The sequence below is a fragment of the Dromaius novaehollandiae genome, chromosome 4, assembly GCF_036370855.1.
Source record: "Dromaius novaehollandiae isolate bDroNov1 chromosome 4, bDroNov1.hap1, whole genome shotgun sequence".
NCBI classification, from domain to species: Eukaryota; Metazoa; Chordata; class Aves; order Casuariiformes; family Dromaiidae; genus Dromaius; species Dromaius novaehollandiae.
Window position 1 is genome coordinate 23,543,232 of NC_088101.1, and position 15,897 is coordinate 23,559,128.

Below are 15,897 nucleotides of genomic sequence, written 5' to 3' on the forward strand. Positions count from 1 at the left end.
AAGTGAGTCAGCGGCTGAAACTGTGACAAATAATGTGAATTATCATTCTTAGCTGCCTGTCTGCAAAAAAGGAGACTGGATCCATGCTAACAAGGTAAATGAAATATGTTTCAAGTGTTATATTTTAAATCTATAGTATTGTTTTCCCCAATGTGACCTTCATTTCCTAGAAATCGTCATGGAAACAGGACCTGGCAGCTACCAGCTGAGAGTCGTTTTTAAAATACACAAGACTAAACGATTTCAAAATATATTGTAGCCTTTATGAACTTCTATTCAGAAAGTTATAATAAGAAAAATCAGCAGGTGTTTCATTAATAGCAAATCTCTGTTCATGTCAATGAAAGAAAATGGCAATGGAGATATATATATAATAAAAAACTGACACCAGAACACTAACTGGGCAGCACATGACACTTTACTGAGAACATAAACAGTTCAAAAGAACATAAACAGTTCAAAGTTTGAAATTTGTCATTCTGTAGTGCAGAACGAAAGGAGGACAAGAAACATGTTGAAATGGAACAAGCTAGAGGACAGAGCATACAGATAGGAAATTTGAAGAAAGGAGAATCATGCTTTCCTGTGTTATCAGAAGCACCGGATGGAATCACTTTAGATGCATTATTTAGGGTATACCTTGGTCCAAATTTTAAATGTGCATACCTAAGCCAAACAGCATTTCCCCTAATCTCATTCTGAAAGATTTAGTCAAGAATCTAACTGTACAGTTTAGGTATCTGACTTGTAGTTTGAGAATGTATGTAGAGTAGCCAGCTCACTCAGTTCACTCTAACTTTACTACCATAATAGTAATAAACGTTTATAACCAGGGTTGTTTATGTAGTCTTATTTTCCATGCTGTCTTTCACCTTCTCACATGATATATATATATATATGTTCATATGCTTAATTCAGAAACCTGCTTTTTTCCAGTATTTCATTATTTCATTTAAAACATTCTTTTTTTTTCTTTTTTGGGGGATGTTAAATTATCTATTATATTGCAGCTGCTGCTCTCCATGTCTTGATCATGACAACAGCAGGTGAACTTCTGCTTAATTTCTTTCTTTAATATATTGCTCCCACACTTCTCACCCACCATATTTATCCTCCTTTCTTACCTCACTTCAGGATGCTTTAGTGTTTTGATATTGTGTGTTAGCCGAGAGGAAAAAAAAATCTGCTCTGACTAGGAATAACAGTTACACACGTCGCTATTTCTCTTCTTGTACAGTTAAGTTTCCATTTTCTCCCATCTGCTGTTATGTCTGCTATAAGGAAAGAATACTAGGCACAAAAAATCTTTACAAACTTCCTATGCATTCCTGGATTGTTTTAAACCTTGATTTAGTTAACAGTAAATTTGCTCTATCAATGGCGTAGTTTAATATAGTTTTTAAAAAAAATCCAAGAAAAGCCATTATAAATAGTTTCAAGTATCGTGTCACAAACTGGGCCTTTCAACTCACTTGTCTCTATATAAAGAATATTGCAGAACCATTCTCTAGGCCGTATTTTCCAACTCATGCAACTCTGTTGAAACTTGTAGAATACCAACAGTGTATTTAAAAGGTGAAACTTGACCCAGTATGTTTAAATTTTTATGCCAAGTTCCATTTGTGTATGTAGCTTTAGTTAATCAGTGGTTGAATCACTGACACATTGCGTTCTGCTGCACAGAATACATGAAGCAGTACCTACCTAAAGGAGATTTTCTTCACTCAGTAAACTGAGTGTTTATTAACACAATAATTGTTCATATCCTTTAAATATAACCAAAGAATAGTGAAGGACTGAAATATTAAGCTGCACAGATTTATTAAATTGCTAAATAAAAAGCCATACCACAAAACTGTATTTTTAGGTGATATTATCTCATCTCTTTATAGTCAAGTAATGCTGTTATTATCAGTGAAGAGAATGTTAATGTAAGTTATTACTTCTAGTGGTTTCCTAGGTAGGATCATGCTTTTTGTCCTCCTAGACTTTTTTTTTTTCTTTTTGCCTTGTTTATGTATGGCGTCATTACAGCCTGACCAAAAGCGCACTGAGGTAGTGAATGGCTTGCTCTTGACTTCAGTGAGAACTGGGTCAAGGCCTTTTCTCTTAATTTCAGATTTTGTATCAGTTTCCTTCTCCAGTTGAACACTTCAGAATATCTGAAGCACCCTGATTTTCTACTTTTTCGCACTGTGACTAACACTGAATGCTGCTATCTCCTTGTTTCCCCATTTCTTTTAAAAATGAAGATAATGCACACGGAAAAGTTCTCAAATGTGTCTACAATGGATGTAGTTCAGTTGTAGCCTTTTCATTGTTTCCTGCTACTTAATGAGAGCATGTGTGCCTGCCCAGCTAGTTTAAAAGAATAATCGTATCTGAACTGACCATATGAAAGTGGTGTATTGATTTTGCCTATTCAGTTTCTGTGTGTTAAAAGAACTATTGCCTGTTCTAGAAAAACACTTCATGATGCTATGTTTGCATGGCTCTTCAAATGATTCTGCAGAATGAGAAGTGTGGTTGAGTGCCAACATGCTTGTATTCGCAGCTACCTGGAACTGTGATGCAAAGTCTTTTACGTAACAGTGATTCTTTGCAAATCACAAAATAACTATCTTCTCCTTCCCACTCCCCAGGTTGACATAGCCTTTTTTTATTTTCTTTGTTCATTCCTCTATTAGTTTTTAAATGAACGTAGATACAGAATTAAACTATGTTCCATACAAAGAAAATCAGCAAAGGGACTAACTAAGGATCGGATTTGGAATAACAAATATTTCTTGGAACTACACCACAGTTTTTCATCCTTATAGAGTGGATAAATCCAATGCATATATTGTCTGTGATTTGTTCAAATGGAGCCATTAGAATATGGATTCATGTTTGTTCTGCTCTGTGTAGAAGGCATGGAAACAGCCTGAAAGAAAGTTAGGAGCTTTTTGCATATGTTCTAAACCAGAAGGATGCTATAGTCAGTGTTGCCTGATATAATTACATTTTATATGGTAAGTGTGTAGTTTTTAATAGCTCTAAAATTAAAAAGAATGAAATACCATATATAATTTATGAGAAGGCATTGCTAAATTATAGGAAAATGGGCAGTAGTTGATCTAACCTCTAACCATGTGCGTAACAAAAGCATATATAGGTTCTCCTGTAGTCTGTACTTATTTCTAGACAAGAATTGCTTTTGGTCTTAATTTTTTCTTTAAAAAAAAATCCTGATTTGTCTTGGGTTCTCTTTAAAAGAGAGAAGGCAGTGATTTCCCATAAACTGATGTAGTTCATTGATTTGGCTATAAAAAGCCCCTTATATTTGATGGCCATCTTGTTAAATCTCAAGAAAGCTTGGTATCAATCTAATTTGCAAGGTTGTATAAGCATCAGAGTAGGATGTTTCTGTCATGCATCATTTTTCACTGAACCTTTAAAACTTCACCTGAAAATTAAACTTACCCAGAAGTTCTCATGACTCTTTCTACAGAGAAAGTTTGTCTTGTTGCCCAAGTCACTATTGACATATATATTTTGACTTTGCTGCTTTAACCCTTAAATTGCTTTGATTTTGAATCATTATGTAGTTAAAATTTGAGTTTTTACAATAGTTGCCAAAATAAACTGTCAGTGCTAAAGAAGGATGCTTTCGTTCTATATAGTTATTATAGGAAGCATTTCTAAAGCATGATCTGAGATAGACTTTTTCTCATGTGCAAATACATGCAAATTTCCTCCACATGCTTGATTAATCAGTTCACCTCAAGATTTTGACCATCTTTGTTTTAAATGGCTTAGAAGAAGGCTTTCAGAAGTTTGGAAAGCTATCCCAGAAGCTTTTTTCTGCTTATATTGTTTTCCCTCTGCTCAATTTTACCCCATCTCTCCTAACCATGGTTAGTCTCTGCAAAGATTTTCCTTCCCCTATTATGCCATTTTTTTCCCCTTCTGAAAACTGTAGCTATTATGTCTTTGTAGCCTTTCTGTAAGTTATTCTTTTACATTTTCTTTAATTTTTAATATTATAATAAATTATCATGGAAACATGTCAGTAATATCTACCTCCCTAAGTTTTTAGGATGTCGTCCTTTCCTCTCCCATTCTGGTGATAATCTGTAAGAGCTTTCTGTTTCACTTTAATTGCTTTTATTATCATCTGTTTTTTTCTTTCTTTTTTCTTCCTTGAACTCTTGTTTCTTTTTAATTACCTCTCTCCTCTCCATTCTCTGTACGGAGAGGGCTGGATATGCTTGTACTAGTGCTTCCTGCAGTTGGAGCATGGGGTAAACTCTTGAGTTTCCTGACGAGCCAAAAGTCACTTTTTGCAATGTCCAGCTAGCATAAAGCAGAGGATGCCTGAAGTCCTTTGCAGCCACTGACGCTACTGATGTCTTTATCTGCGAGTTATTCCTGCTAGCTTTTCATTTGCTTAGTTACAGATTGGAACAGATTGTAGATCTGTAGGAGGGACAACAACAAAATAATTAATTTCCATTTTACATTTCCTTTACATTAGTCATACCTTTTTTTCACTTTCCTAAATGCATGTTTCTGAAAGCAAAATTTATCATGTCATGCATTGATTTTGTATAAATTATTTTTATATTGATATACACAGTCCTTCAAATGGTCAAAGCTTTTCCGACTATGGAACAATAATGTCGTCATCATGCTGTCCTATTGCATAGCAAATAAGCAGAAGATGAGGCATGAAAAATGCTTTGTTATGAATTACTTGCTTGACGCTAATGCATATGAATATTCAAAATAAGCAATGTGAATTGTGCTGGTTTACAAAAAAAAGATAAAAAGAAATTGAATTAAATAAGTGGATGAAAAATAGATGTGGCAAAAGGTTGGGGGAAAAAAGAGGATAGTACAGTGAAGAAGAATATACTTTCATGTTCTGTGTCAGCTTTACAAATCCTGCATCAGTATATTATCCTTTCAGGCTTTTATGCCACTGCCCAGAAAGCTTTTCCCCTTTTGTTTCTTTCTTTTGCATTGCATTCATGATAGTTCTTGCTAGTTCTCCAAAATCAGTTTTTCTGAAATGTCATAATAGTGAATAGCTGATTTTTGCAAACCAGCTCCTCCATATTCAGTATGATAATTAGCAGCAGCCTTTCCCTGCTATCTTCATTCTAGGCCATGTTTGTCTGAATTTGCTACCCGGCATTTGAAGGGTATTTGGCATCTTTTATGGTAGTTTCAAACTCCTCTAAGAGTCACAGAACCTTCCAGGAATCTCCCGTATCTGGGAGCCTGCTTGAGCAATATGGCATAATTGCATTTTTTGAAAGGTAATGTGATGTACATTCCCTGTTAGTCAGATTGTATCTCATTGTTTAGTAAATAGATTGCATCTTCTGTATGATAAGAACAGTGTTTTTTACAGTGAATAGTAGTGTCCTACTCCAGCAAATTATATCAGAGCATCCATCAGTGAAATAAATAATTTGCTGTTAGACACATACAGTAAACTTAAACTGAAAGAAATAGTTGCCACTTTAATTAAGCCCTGAATCAGCTATCACTTTGCATCTCCAGTGCTTACTGGAGACAAATGCCACAGTCAATTTTTAACTGTTCTGTATTGGACTCCAAGCATTCCAGATGCGAGGATGTAGGGTGGTTTTTGTGCGTATGGGGTGAGATACCAGTTTGTTGCAGACAGTCAGAATCAGAAAATACTCTTGGCTGGGCTTTCACATTGGTTCTATGCCATAGGCTAGTTACCCGAATTGTCCACTATGTACCTTATAAGAGAGCACTACTCTTTCAGTATTCTGCTTACCTTTTAGTTAGTATGGAAAGAACTACTATCCAGAGAAGTAGCACCATATTAAAAGCAACAGAATTCACTACTGTGGTCAGAAGAGAGACTATTTAATTTGGACCCTTACTGTATATGTATATGTCTTCTTGTAGCAGTTTGGTGTTTTTGGCATTTTTGAGACACATAGGGAAATAAACTAAGGATGTAAAAAGATGTAAGAGACAAACTAACGCTAATATTTCAGTGACAGACAGGAAAAGAAGATGATCCTGTTGTTAAAGTTTACAATCTGGAGTATTACGTCAATAGGGAAAATAAATGAATCATAAGAATTGTATTCATGACAGCTTTCTCAGTGAAAAATGTGCATGCCAATTTAATTCAGTAAGTGCACTTATTCGCTTCTGGTAGTTATGGGGGTAGTATTTCTGTTGCTCATAGTATTAGTACCAGAATGTGAAATTCTTCTTCCAGAACTCAGTGTTACTAACTGCCTTTAAAGCATCCATTATAATAGAGACTTGGACTGATTCTTTGAAACGTAATTCAGAAACACTTTGATAACACTATTTCATACATTTAAAGCAAAATTGTGAAGCAAGTTATAGAGCGTTGTTGCAACAATTGAGCATTTAGTAGCTCTTAAGCTCGTCTTTCATCTGTGCTTTAAAATGTATAAACTATGTATTTTATGAAGGAAGCACCCATTTTTCACCATCAGTCCTCAGAAAATCAAAGCTGTAAATTGTTTTCATTTTCTTTCTTTTCACCCTTCTTAAAACCACAGAAACACCAACATCTAAGGAATGAGATAATGGTGTACTACCCAGACTTTTACACTAAACAAAACCTAGAGGTATATGAATGGTAGTAGACTAGGAGACTGCATGTGTGAGAAAGACTGGCATCCGTGGTGCATGGTGTGCTTCTGACTGGCTCTTGTGGCTCCTTCCCATCATCCGTTTTTCTGACTTGCACGGTGTGTTGAGTGTTGTGTTTTTCCAGCATGTGGAATTACTTGTAGCTGTGTGGATAATGAATGGATGCAATGTTTGTTGCACAGAACGGTCAAGGGGACAGTAGAAAAATACCTGTGTTTGTAACTCATGTTATAAGGGTTTTTCTCTATTGCAGGTCCTTCAGTAGCATTTGTGTGACTCCCCATGTGGTGACTCTATTTTAGTGGTTAGAAGTAGGCCTGATGTTATTGTTCCTCATCTACTCTTGACATTCCTATACCACATCAGGCAGATTTTAAGTAATAAACCGATACAAAATTTAAAGTAGTTCTATACGTTTCACAAGAATGCCCTTAAACGTTGTGACAGATCTGTCAAAGTCTACCTATTGGTTGTATATGTGACTTAGAAAAAGCTCAGCATATAAGAAATTCCAGGAACTGCTTTTTATTCCTTTTAAGGAATAATAAATACATAAGATCAATTTACCTTGAGCTAGGAGAGAGCTTCTTGTAACTGGCTTTTTGCATCTGTAAGCTTTCTACTGGGGCATTGTAATGCTGTGCAAAATAACATAGAAAAACAAAAATCCATAAATAAACCTCCTATACAACAATTATAGCTATTCTCATCTCACCAACATTTGTCTTCATTTATTTTATCTAATATGAACAAACAGTAAAGACATGTTGGGTTATTAGCTTGTCCTTTTTTTCTTTTTTTTTTTAAAAAAAAGTGTTCTAAGCCCTGATTACAGTTCTATTCTTTCTTTAATTTTATTAAAGATGTCTTTAATAAATCGAGGATTTTTATTGGTTCTACCTCTTACCCACCATTATCTTTTCCTAATCTATTTACTGCTGCAAAGGGTAAGGAAGAAAGTGCGATACCTAAATCTAGGCTGTTATATAGTCCCTTTTTTTGTAGTACATTTTGCTGCCTTAAAATGTTTCTTTCAGCAATCTTACTATCAAAGGAAAAGTTCTTTAAGAGATTATTATTAAAGAGATAGGGAGATTCTTGACATAAATAGGTGCTAGCTCCACTGATGTATTAAAAATTGTATCTCGTTACTCCAGAACGAAATTTGATTTTTAATCTAAGAACATTTGACTCTTAAAAATTATAGTTTATCAAATAACTAGAAAATTATATAGAGTAACCTAAAAAAAACCCAAACCAACATCTCCAATCAGAATTGGCTTTATTGTTACTGAGTCATAAATCATTTTCTTCAATAATAAATTTTATTATTAGAAAATATGTAAATAGTGCCAACTTTACAATATAAATGCTCACAGGTACAGAGTAGTGATATTTGTACTTGACTTTAAGATGTATATAAACATGTGTGCGTGCACACACACGCATACATTTATCAGTGTCTGCTGGTATATACCAACAGTAGCATTGTAAAATAAGACTCTTTCCGTGATGAACTCTTAGATAGCTGTTGCCAGTTTAAATAATAAATAATGTTAGCATAATTTATTGCTCCGCATGGGAAAAAGGGAGTTTGTAATTGTACATCTTGAGAAGGGGCTCTATTTACATACGTAGTTTGTTATGTATGGAGAGAAAAAAGCAAGTGAAACATAACCAAAGGAATTTTGATATGCTTTTGTATTTAATTTATTTTTCTGACTTTTCAGCTTCCTAGTTAGTTTCATGGTGGATGCTCGTGGGGGTGCCATGAGAGGATGCAGACACAATGGACTGCGAATCATTATTCCTCCGCGGAAATGCACTGCTCCAACGCGAGTGACTTGCCGGTTGGTCAAACGCCACCGACTGGCCACGATGCCTCCCATGGTGGAAGGAGAAGGTCTGGCCAGTCGCCTCATCGAAGTTGGACCTTCTGGTGCTCAGTTTCTTGGGTAAGGGGTGCCATACGGCCTGAGTGAAAATGCTCAGTATATTTTCATCTGTTTGCAGGTTGCACTGAAATGGTTCCTCTTTCAAGATTTGAACGGAAAAGATGTTTGTAGCATACGGTTACAGGCCAGTCATTTGAAATGCAAATCGATTGTTAGTTAAGAGTTCACATAGCTTTTATTCCTTTTCCTTTGAAAACTGCTATTATAACTACTAGCACTAAGGTTAACATGCTTCCTTGGATGTAATTATTACTCAGTGTTGTGATATAATAGTAGAATCAACTCACTTTGCAGCTAGAAAAGGCAGTTCATACTATATTTAAATAATTTACATATAAGGCATGAATAGCACAGCACTGATCTAAAGCCCAAATGTAGCATAACACAACATAACAACACAAATTACAGCTGATTATTTTAGAGACTTGTGTTGTCTTATCAATAATTTGGACTATCAGGGAAGCACCACGCCTTTGATTTTTCTGGGGTTGAAATTACAAAGTCAAGCAATAGGATAAGCCAGGAATTCCTTGGCAGTTTATTTTGTCCTGGGCTGCAAAACCCATAGAAAGATCAGTTCTGTGTCTACTGCTGAGCTCATTTTAGCAATCGTCAGCTGAATGCAGCAGTTACCCACTTTTTTTTTTTTTAAGTTGTTTTACCCTATCAACTGTGGCATCCAAAAGTGGATTGAAGGAATCCCTCCTATTACAATAATTGCTTCACTCAGAAATTGAAAAAAAAGCAACTCCATAAAGGGAAACAGTTTAAATCCATTTTGAAACAAACCAGTTGCTTTAAAATCCTATCACAACAGGCAGTCATTAGAGCCATGATGTTGGGTAGTGTTTTTTCTAAAGGCTTAAGAAAAGAGAGAAAAGTGGGTTAGTGATTTTCAATTGCCCACTGCTTTTATATAGACTGTGAAAGGAGAACATACCCAACACATGCTCTGACTATAGTACTGCTGCTCCAATCTGATAAGAAAACAAGAGCTGTTCTCAAACACTGAGAATGTGATGCTAAGAGCAAGCCAACCATCTCCTGTGACAGGTAGGATACTTCTTAACATCACCAGTAACAGCAAAGAAGCTGCCTAATCAGATATGTTTTCCTACTCATTCTTTTCACAGCCTTGTCACTTTTACAGCAACGCAAAAAGAAATCTAAAGAACAGAAGAAAAATTATACTGTCATATTCAGTGTTCACTTTATCTTTGTCACACACCTATTGACCCTAAATAGCTCTCCCTTTTGTTTTGGATGGTTTCTCTGCCTACTGAGGACTTCTTATCTGAAAGACCTAGATACAGTACAGCTTTGGTTTATATTCTCAGAGCTTTGTTCCCTTCCAGGTGGCATTCTTCTAGGTGGCGTGCTGGCAGTGAAATCAGAAAATTGCTAACTATATTCACTAAGGTGCAAAACCTGTTCCCATTGAGTTCACTGCCACAACTCCCACTGTCTTCCTGGAAGCAAGAAGAGATCCTAAATTAATGGAACTCATTTTGCTGATTTTTGTCACCAATGTGTCATTGCTTAGGGTGGAACCTCATTCAGTGTATGACCTAATTCCACTCTGTGGACCAGACAGTGGCACTGGCATTCTGGCAAAAAAAATACATAAAGTTTATTTATGTTCTTTCTTTCACTGCTGCTTTGGATGTACTCAGTAAACTTCATCTGCCTACGGCTCCTCCCCCACTTAATGAGGGAGAAAGCTTGGTCAGCCGAATCCTTCAGCTGGGGCCTCCTGGGACCAAATTTCTTGGGTAGGAGAGACTTGAAACAAATTGATGGATGCTGACCTCCCCATTCTTCTCCTCCTTCTGCAATATGATTTTTTATGTCATTACGCCCATGATATTGTCCCTTTCTATGATTTGAAATTTTGTATACCTAACCTTTAGTGGACCATTTTTCAACCCTTGTGGTATGTGGTTTTGTTTTGGTGGTATGTTTGTATCTTTTTCTTAAAGTACTGTGGCCTTCATTTTTGTTTTGGCATGAGATCTTCCTAGTTATGTGCTTGATGTCTGTAGCAAAGCAACCTGGATTTGGACAAAAAAAAAAAGAATCTACTGTACATTTATTTTTTTTTTTTTTATTGAGGGCTAAATAATCAATAAGGTATATGTTGGATACCACCAATATAATAGAACACATGACATTTACTATGTACATGATAATCTGTGTGAGTAGTCTCATTAGAGAAATGTATATACAAATATATTTATATTTTCTCTCTTATTTCTAAGTGTGTATGAATATATACACATTTAAATATAGATATATTATATGTACACACGTGTATATACATATATATATACACACACATATACATTGATACGTATATTGACATCTGCTAGTAAGGAAGCAACAAGGCAAATTCTTATCTCCTATACATAAAAAAACAAAAAAACAAACAAAAAAAACAGATTATCTCCTCATTCTTTATCTCTCCCAGAGTGTAAATCAAGAATAAATCCATTGGAATCTATAGAATTACAATGAAGTAAAATTTGGCACAGGACATAAATTGCCACTGATTGCAATGAAATTATCCTGATTTGCACTAGTGTGATATCAGAATTTGTCCCACTATTGGTATTTGTTACAGTAGATTCTCTTTGAAATGAAGTTGCACAGGTTAACCCAGACAGTAGTGACAGCTAAAATGAGCACGTTTGTTGTGAATTTGCAAAACAATTCTTAAATTTCCACTTAAGCACTATTATCTTAACAAATGTCATTCACATGTGGAAAGAGGTGAATGCACTTCTCATCTGCCCTTCAGCACTAACTGGATCCTTGTAAAAATCTCAGATGTGCTAGTGACCTACTAGTTTAGGATTACACCAAAGTATTCCCGAGAAATAGGTAGAATTCCAGGTCACTTTGTAGCAGACTGAAAAGAGTTGCTGTTAATCCTGTTTCTTCCTTTCTCCCGTGCACATTTAATGCGCTGTGTTGCTGTGCCAGGCCTGTGATTGTGGAGATTCCCCATTTTGCTGCTCTGCGTGGGAAAGAGAGAGAGCTGGTGATCCTGCGCAGTGAGAATGGGGACAGCTGGAAGGAGCATTTCTGTGAATACACTGAGGATGAACTGAATGAAATTTTGAATGGGATGGATGAAGGTATCCAGTGGGATATTCTTTTTCTCTCCTCCTGCATTATTTCTGTAGCTGGGGGAGATAACATTTAGCATTCTATTTAGCATCTCACATTTGATCCTCCCTGAGAATCTCCATCACTACGTACTCTAGATACTTCATTTCAGTCATACTGGAGCATAATAATTTTCTTAGTACACAAGTCGGTATAAGCACTGCGTACTTGTGCTTACCTCCCTTGCATGATCTACTGAAGCACTGGAACAAAACAAAATCTACCATCATTAGGGAGAGAACAGATGCTAAACTTGTGTTTTCTCCTGCCCCCTTTCACAGTGTTAAAGTGAAAGTTTCCATGACAGGTGCCATTCCAAAACAAAACAACTATCATAGTAATCCTTTCCGAGTAGGTTACATTGTGGGAGCAAATGTCAATCATGGATACTTCTTGCTTCTCTGAGAACAGACTTGGGCTGTCTAGGATCTGCAGAATTTGTTACTAATTTTATGCCTTTTTAAAAACAAAAATAAGAGAGGTAACTCACATAATTAAAAGTGAACTCATACTTTGATACTTTTTTGATTTGGGTTTTAGTTTTCTTGATGCTGCTCCAGGCTACAATGTGAAGTAGAAAGAGGCTTGGACCAATCTTTTTGCTTGTGTGCCTCCACATTTTGGGAAAATTAACTTGTTCTGACTTTGATGTCTTAAGCTCCCTTCAGTTAGTTGTTGAGTCTTTCTGTATTCCTTCCTTGATTTCTTTGTTTTAGCTGAACTTAAAATACTAGGGTTTGTTTCATTTTTCCCCTTTGAATTCTAGACAAAGTGCTCCCATAAGTTGCAGTTAAACTAGGAAAAACTTAAATGCGCTTTGAAGTTCATTTGTCTTGCATCCATGAAATTCTGTGTTTGCTGACCATCTTCTTTTTTGCCTCAGTACTTGACACTCCAGAGGAGCTTGAGAAGAAGCGTATCTGCCGCATTATCACACGGGATTTCCCGCAGTACTTTGCAGTGGTGTCTCGGATCAAACAGGACAGCAACCTTATTGGACCTGAGGGAGGTGTGCTGAGCAGCACTGTTGTACCACAAGTGCAGGCAGTCTTCCCAGAAGGGGCTCTAACTAAGCGAATTCGTGTTGGCCTCCAGGTACAATGAAACAATTGCAAGGCTTATCTTTCCTTTCACAGTGCAAAATTACCTTTTCTGTGCTGGAGAACGAGAATATTCAGCTGATAATTTTGTACACTGTTGTCTAGAATGTTTCTAATTAAAAAAAGAACACACCATGCAATAGTTAACACAAGTGGCAGGGTTTGGGTATTTTGGTTTATTCAGATTCCTTTCTGTAGCTGTCTATATGATCTTGAGCAAAGCACTTAATTTTGATGATGATGATACTAGTGTAGGTCATACAGGAATTTTGTAAGTAATTCTCATGAAAGACATCAGAGAAGTAGGAAGTGCTGTAATCTAGGTTACTTAACGTACAGTTCCTCAACGGTGAGTGAACCTATCTAACAGTTCGCTACTGCCAGATGAGGGAAGTCCTGCTCTCCTCCCTCCTGTCTCACCGCCACCTCCATCCCTGCCTCCAGCTACATGCTATTGTACTTGCTGAAATCCTCTGTGAACAGATGACAACACAGCTCAGAGGTAGTCCTGGAAGAAGAAAAATCAAGAGAATAGTTTTCTCGTGGTTTAGTGAGTTAAATTAACCCAGTAAAGAGTCTGACAAGCACCAGAAAAGAGGATAGGATGAGAATGAAGAAGTGCGAAAGAGCTGCAAAGGGAAGGTCTCCCCTTCTCATTGGCAGTCAGTTCTTCTGTCTGAAGGTTTTCATGGGAAATCCTACCATTCGATGGCAGATCTTTAAGCTTCTATGGCAATAGACCCAGTTCTTTACATATTCATTAAACTGTTTTCAAGTGACTTCACATGTTACTGTCTTTTGCTTTGGAAAGGCCCAACCTATGCATACTGAACTTATAAAGAAGATTTTAGGCAACAAGGCTACCTTCAGTCCTATAGTCACGCTGGAGCCCAGGAGAAGGAAGTTCCATAAACCAATCACGATGACGATTCCCATCCCCAAAGCCTCCAGTGATGGGATCATGAATGGTTACGGAGGCGACACACCTACTTTAAGGTTACTGTGCAGCATAACAGGTAGGATGCATATACTAAAGATTTTTTTGTGCATCTTGAAATTGTAAAACATTGTGGGTTAAATATGTTAAACTTGTTATACATATGTAAAGCTTGATGAAAACTTGATTGAGGGTGAGAGGGCGTAAAAATAAACTACTTTCCAAGCAATTAGTTTATAGCTGTTTGGGCTAACAAGACATGTATTGCAGCCTTTTGCTTGCTTTTGAGGGGGGGCATTTTCCATATAGTTTCTTACTGAGAACCAACATACTTCTTCCTAGCAGTGTAAAAGTAATGCAGACATAGCATTTCAGTATGCTTCAGAGAAAAATATTGGGGTTAATCACTTCAAACTTAGTGATTACGATCATGTCCAGTCTCAGTCAAGAAGCAGTAATGAGCTGTATGCATTTATCCTACTTAGAAGTTAGCATCAAGTATCTTTGTTAATGTTCAAACTGATTTCAAATGATCAATCTGGTGTAAGATGCACTACAGGCTGAGCTGTGCCAGTGAGTCATCGGGGAGGTGGGAGGGATAGGTGCTTTTACAATTTCTTGAGGCAAAGGTGTTAATTAGCTGCTGAAATACCAGAGATAACATCTGGTCAACAAAGAGACATTTGCATTTCCAAGAAGATGAAACAGTGCTTATTTAAGTTAGGAAGAGGGGTCCCCTCTCTGAAGAAGAATGGAGGAACAGCAAGTCTCTTGAGAGCCTCTGGAAAACTTTAAAAGGGAAATCAGTTACAAGAATGCTTCACTAAAGGGAGAAGAGAGGTATTTTTTGAAAAGGGGAGTATTCCTTAGCTGATACAGCTTGGTGTAAGGTATGCATAAAGACTGAGCCATGTGGTCAACTGGGTATTTAACATGACAGCTGTATGTGAGAAGAGGGAGAGGCACACAGATCTTCAGACTTAGCCCTGGTAGATTCTTATGTGTTTTTTAAATATTTATAACTCTTGTGAGAAATAAGTATTTCTATTTCTGTTTTTTATAAGCTCAGTGTGATTTTAAGGTAACTGGAAGGCAACGAAAATGTGAGGTTGAAAAACCTGAAAAAGTAGTTTAAGTCCCTATCATTCATTTCAGAACATCTGAAGGGTGACAGATTGTGACCCATTTTCCAGATGTATGGCACAAATAGGAAGCTGGTAACATCAGAGTCAAAGAAGGCAGAAATATTTAATAGACTAGTAATCAAGATAGTAATCAAGAAGGCTGTCTCGTGTACAGAAAGATACGGCAGTGCACGTTTTAACTGCAAGATCTCCTGGGAAGCTTGTCAGACACAGATTGTTTCATAGGCCTTTTTTAGGATGTGCAAAAAACTTATAGTTATGTATATACTGGACCTGATTCTGCTCTGAATTGTTTTTAAAAGTAGATTATAGAAATCATAAATTATATTTGTCATTATTAATAACAATACTGTTGTTTCCCAAGTGCATCAATACTGATTACACAGCAGTATGTCTGGGCTAATTCTGCCCCATATATATGAACAGTCTAGAACAAACAAAGGTAAGTTTTAGTTTAATAATAATAAAAAAAAAACTTCTTCCTCCAAAATCTCAGCCTCTTTTAACATTTCTGGAGCTGTGCTACAGAACTCATCGTTTGTATTTTGGCAGTTTCTTTTCTCACGTGAAACCTATGCAATCCTATTAGCATTAGTAGAATAAAGTGGGCATAAGCAGAAAGCATGCCTAGGATTATTACTGGTTGCACACTGACTAAAAATTTGGAACAACATAGAAAACTCGGAACAACATAGAGTAATTCTTAGAAAGCAGGAAGGCTGGAGATTTTTCTGCTTTTAAATACTTTTTTATCATTATCATTTCAGGAGGAACCACCCCTGCCCAGTGGGAAGACATCACAGGAACAACTCCACTGACATTTGTCAATGAATGTGTTTCCTTCACAACAAATGTGTCTGCCAGGTACCTGTACAACAAAACATGATTTTACACTGTTGTTTTCAGCGTATGGCTTCTTCCCCTGTATGCAT

The 15,897-nt window shown here is 36.5% G+C and overlaps 1 protein-coding gene across 1 annotated transcript in view; it reads left to right on the forward strand.

Annotated features, from left to right (window-relative positions):
* ANK2 (ankyrin 2) overlaps nucleotides 1-15,897 on the forward strand; it is a 200,409-nt gene that overhangs the window by 144,688 nt on the left and 39,824 nt on the right. Inside the window, exons 27-33 of the mRNA XM_064510615.1 lie at nucleotides 53-94; nucleotides 8,391-8,615; nucleotides 10,289-10,387; nucleotides 11,598-11,752; nucleotides 12,667-12,878; nucleotides 13,695-13,899; nucleotides 15,733-15,829. Of these exons, the coding sequence (XP_064366685.1) occupies nucleotides 53-94; nucleotides 8,391-8,615; nucleotides 10,289-10,387; nucleotides 11,598-11,752; nucleotides 12,667-12,878; nucleotides 13,695-13,899; nucleotides 15,733-15,829 (1,035 nt within the window). The remainder of the gene's footprint in view (nucleotides 1-52; nucleotides 95-8,390; nucleotides 8,616-10,288; nucleotides 10,388-11,597; nucleotides 11,753-12,666; nucleotides 12,879-13,694; nucleotides 13,900-15,732; nucleotides 15,830-15,897) is intronic.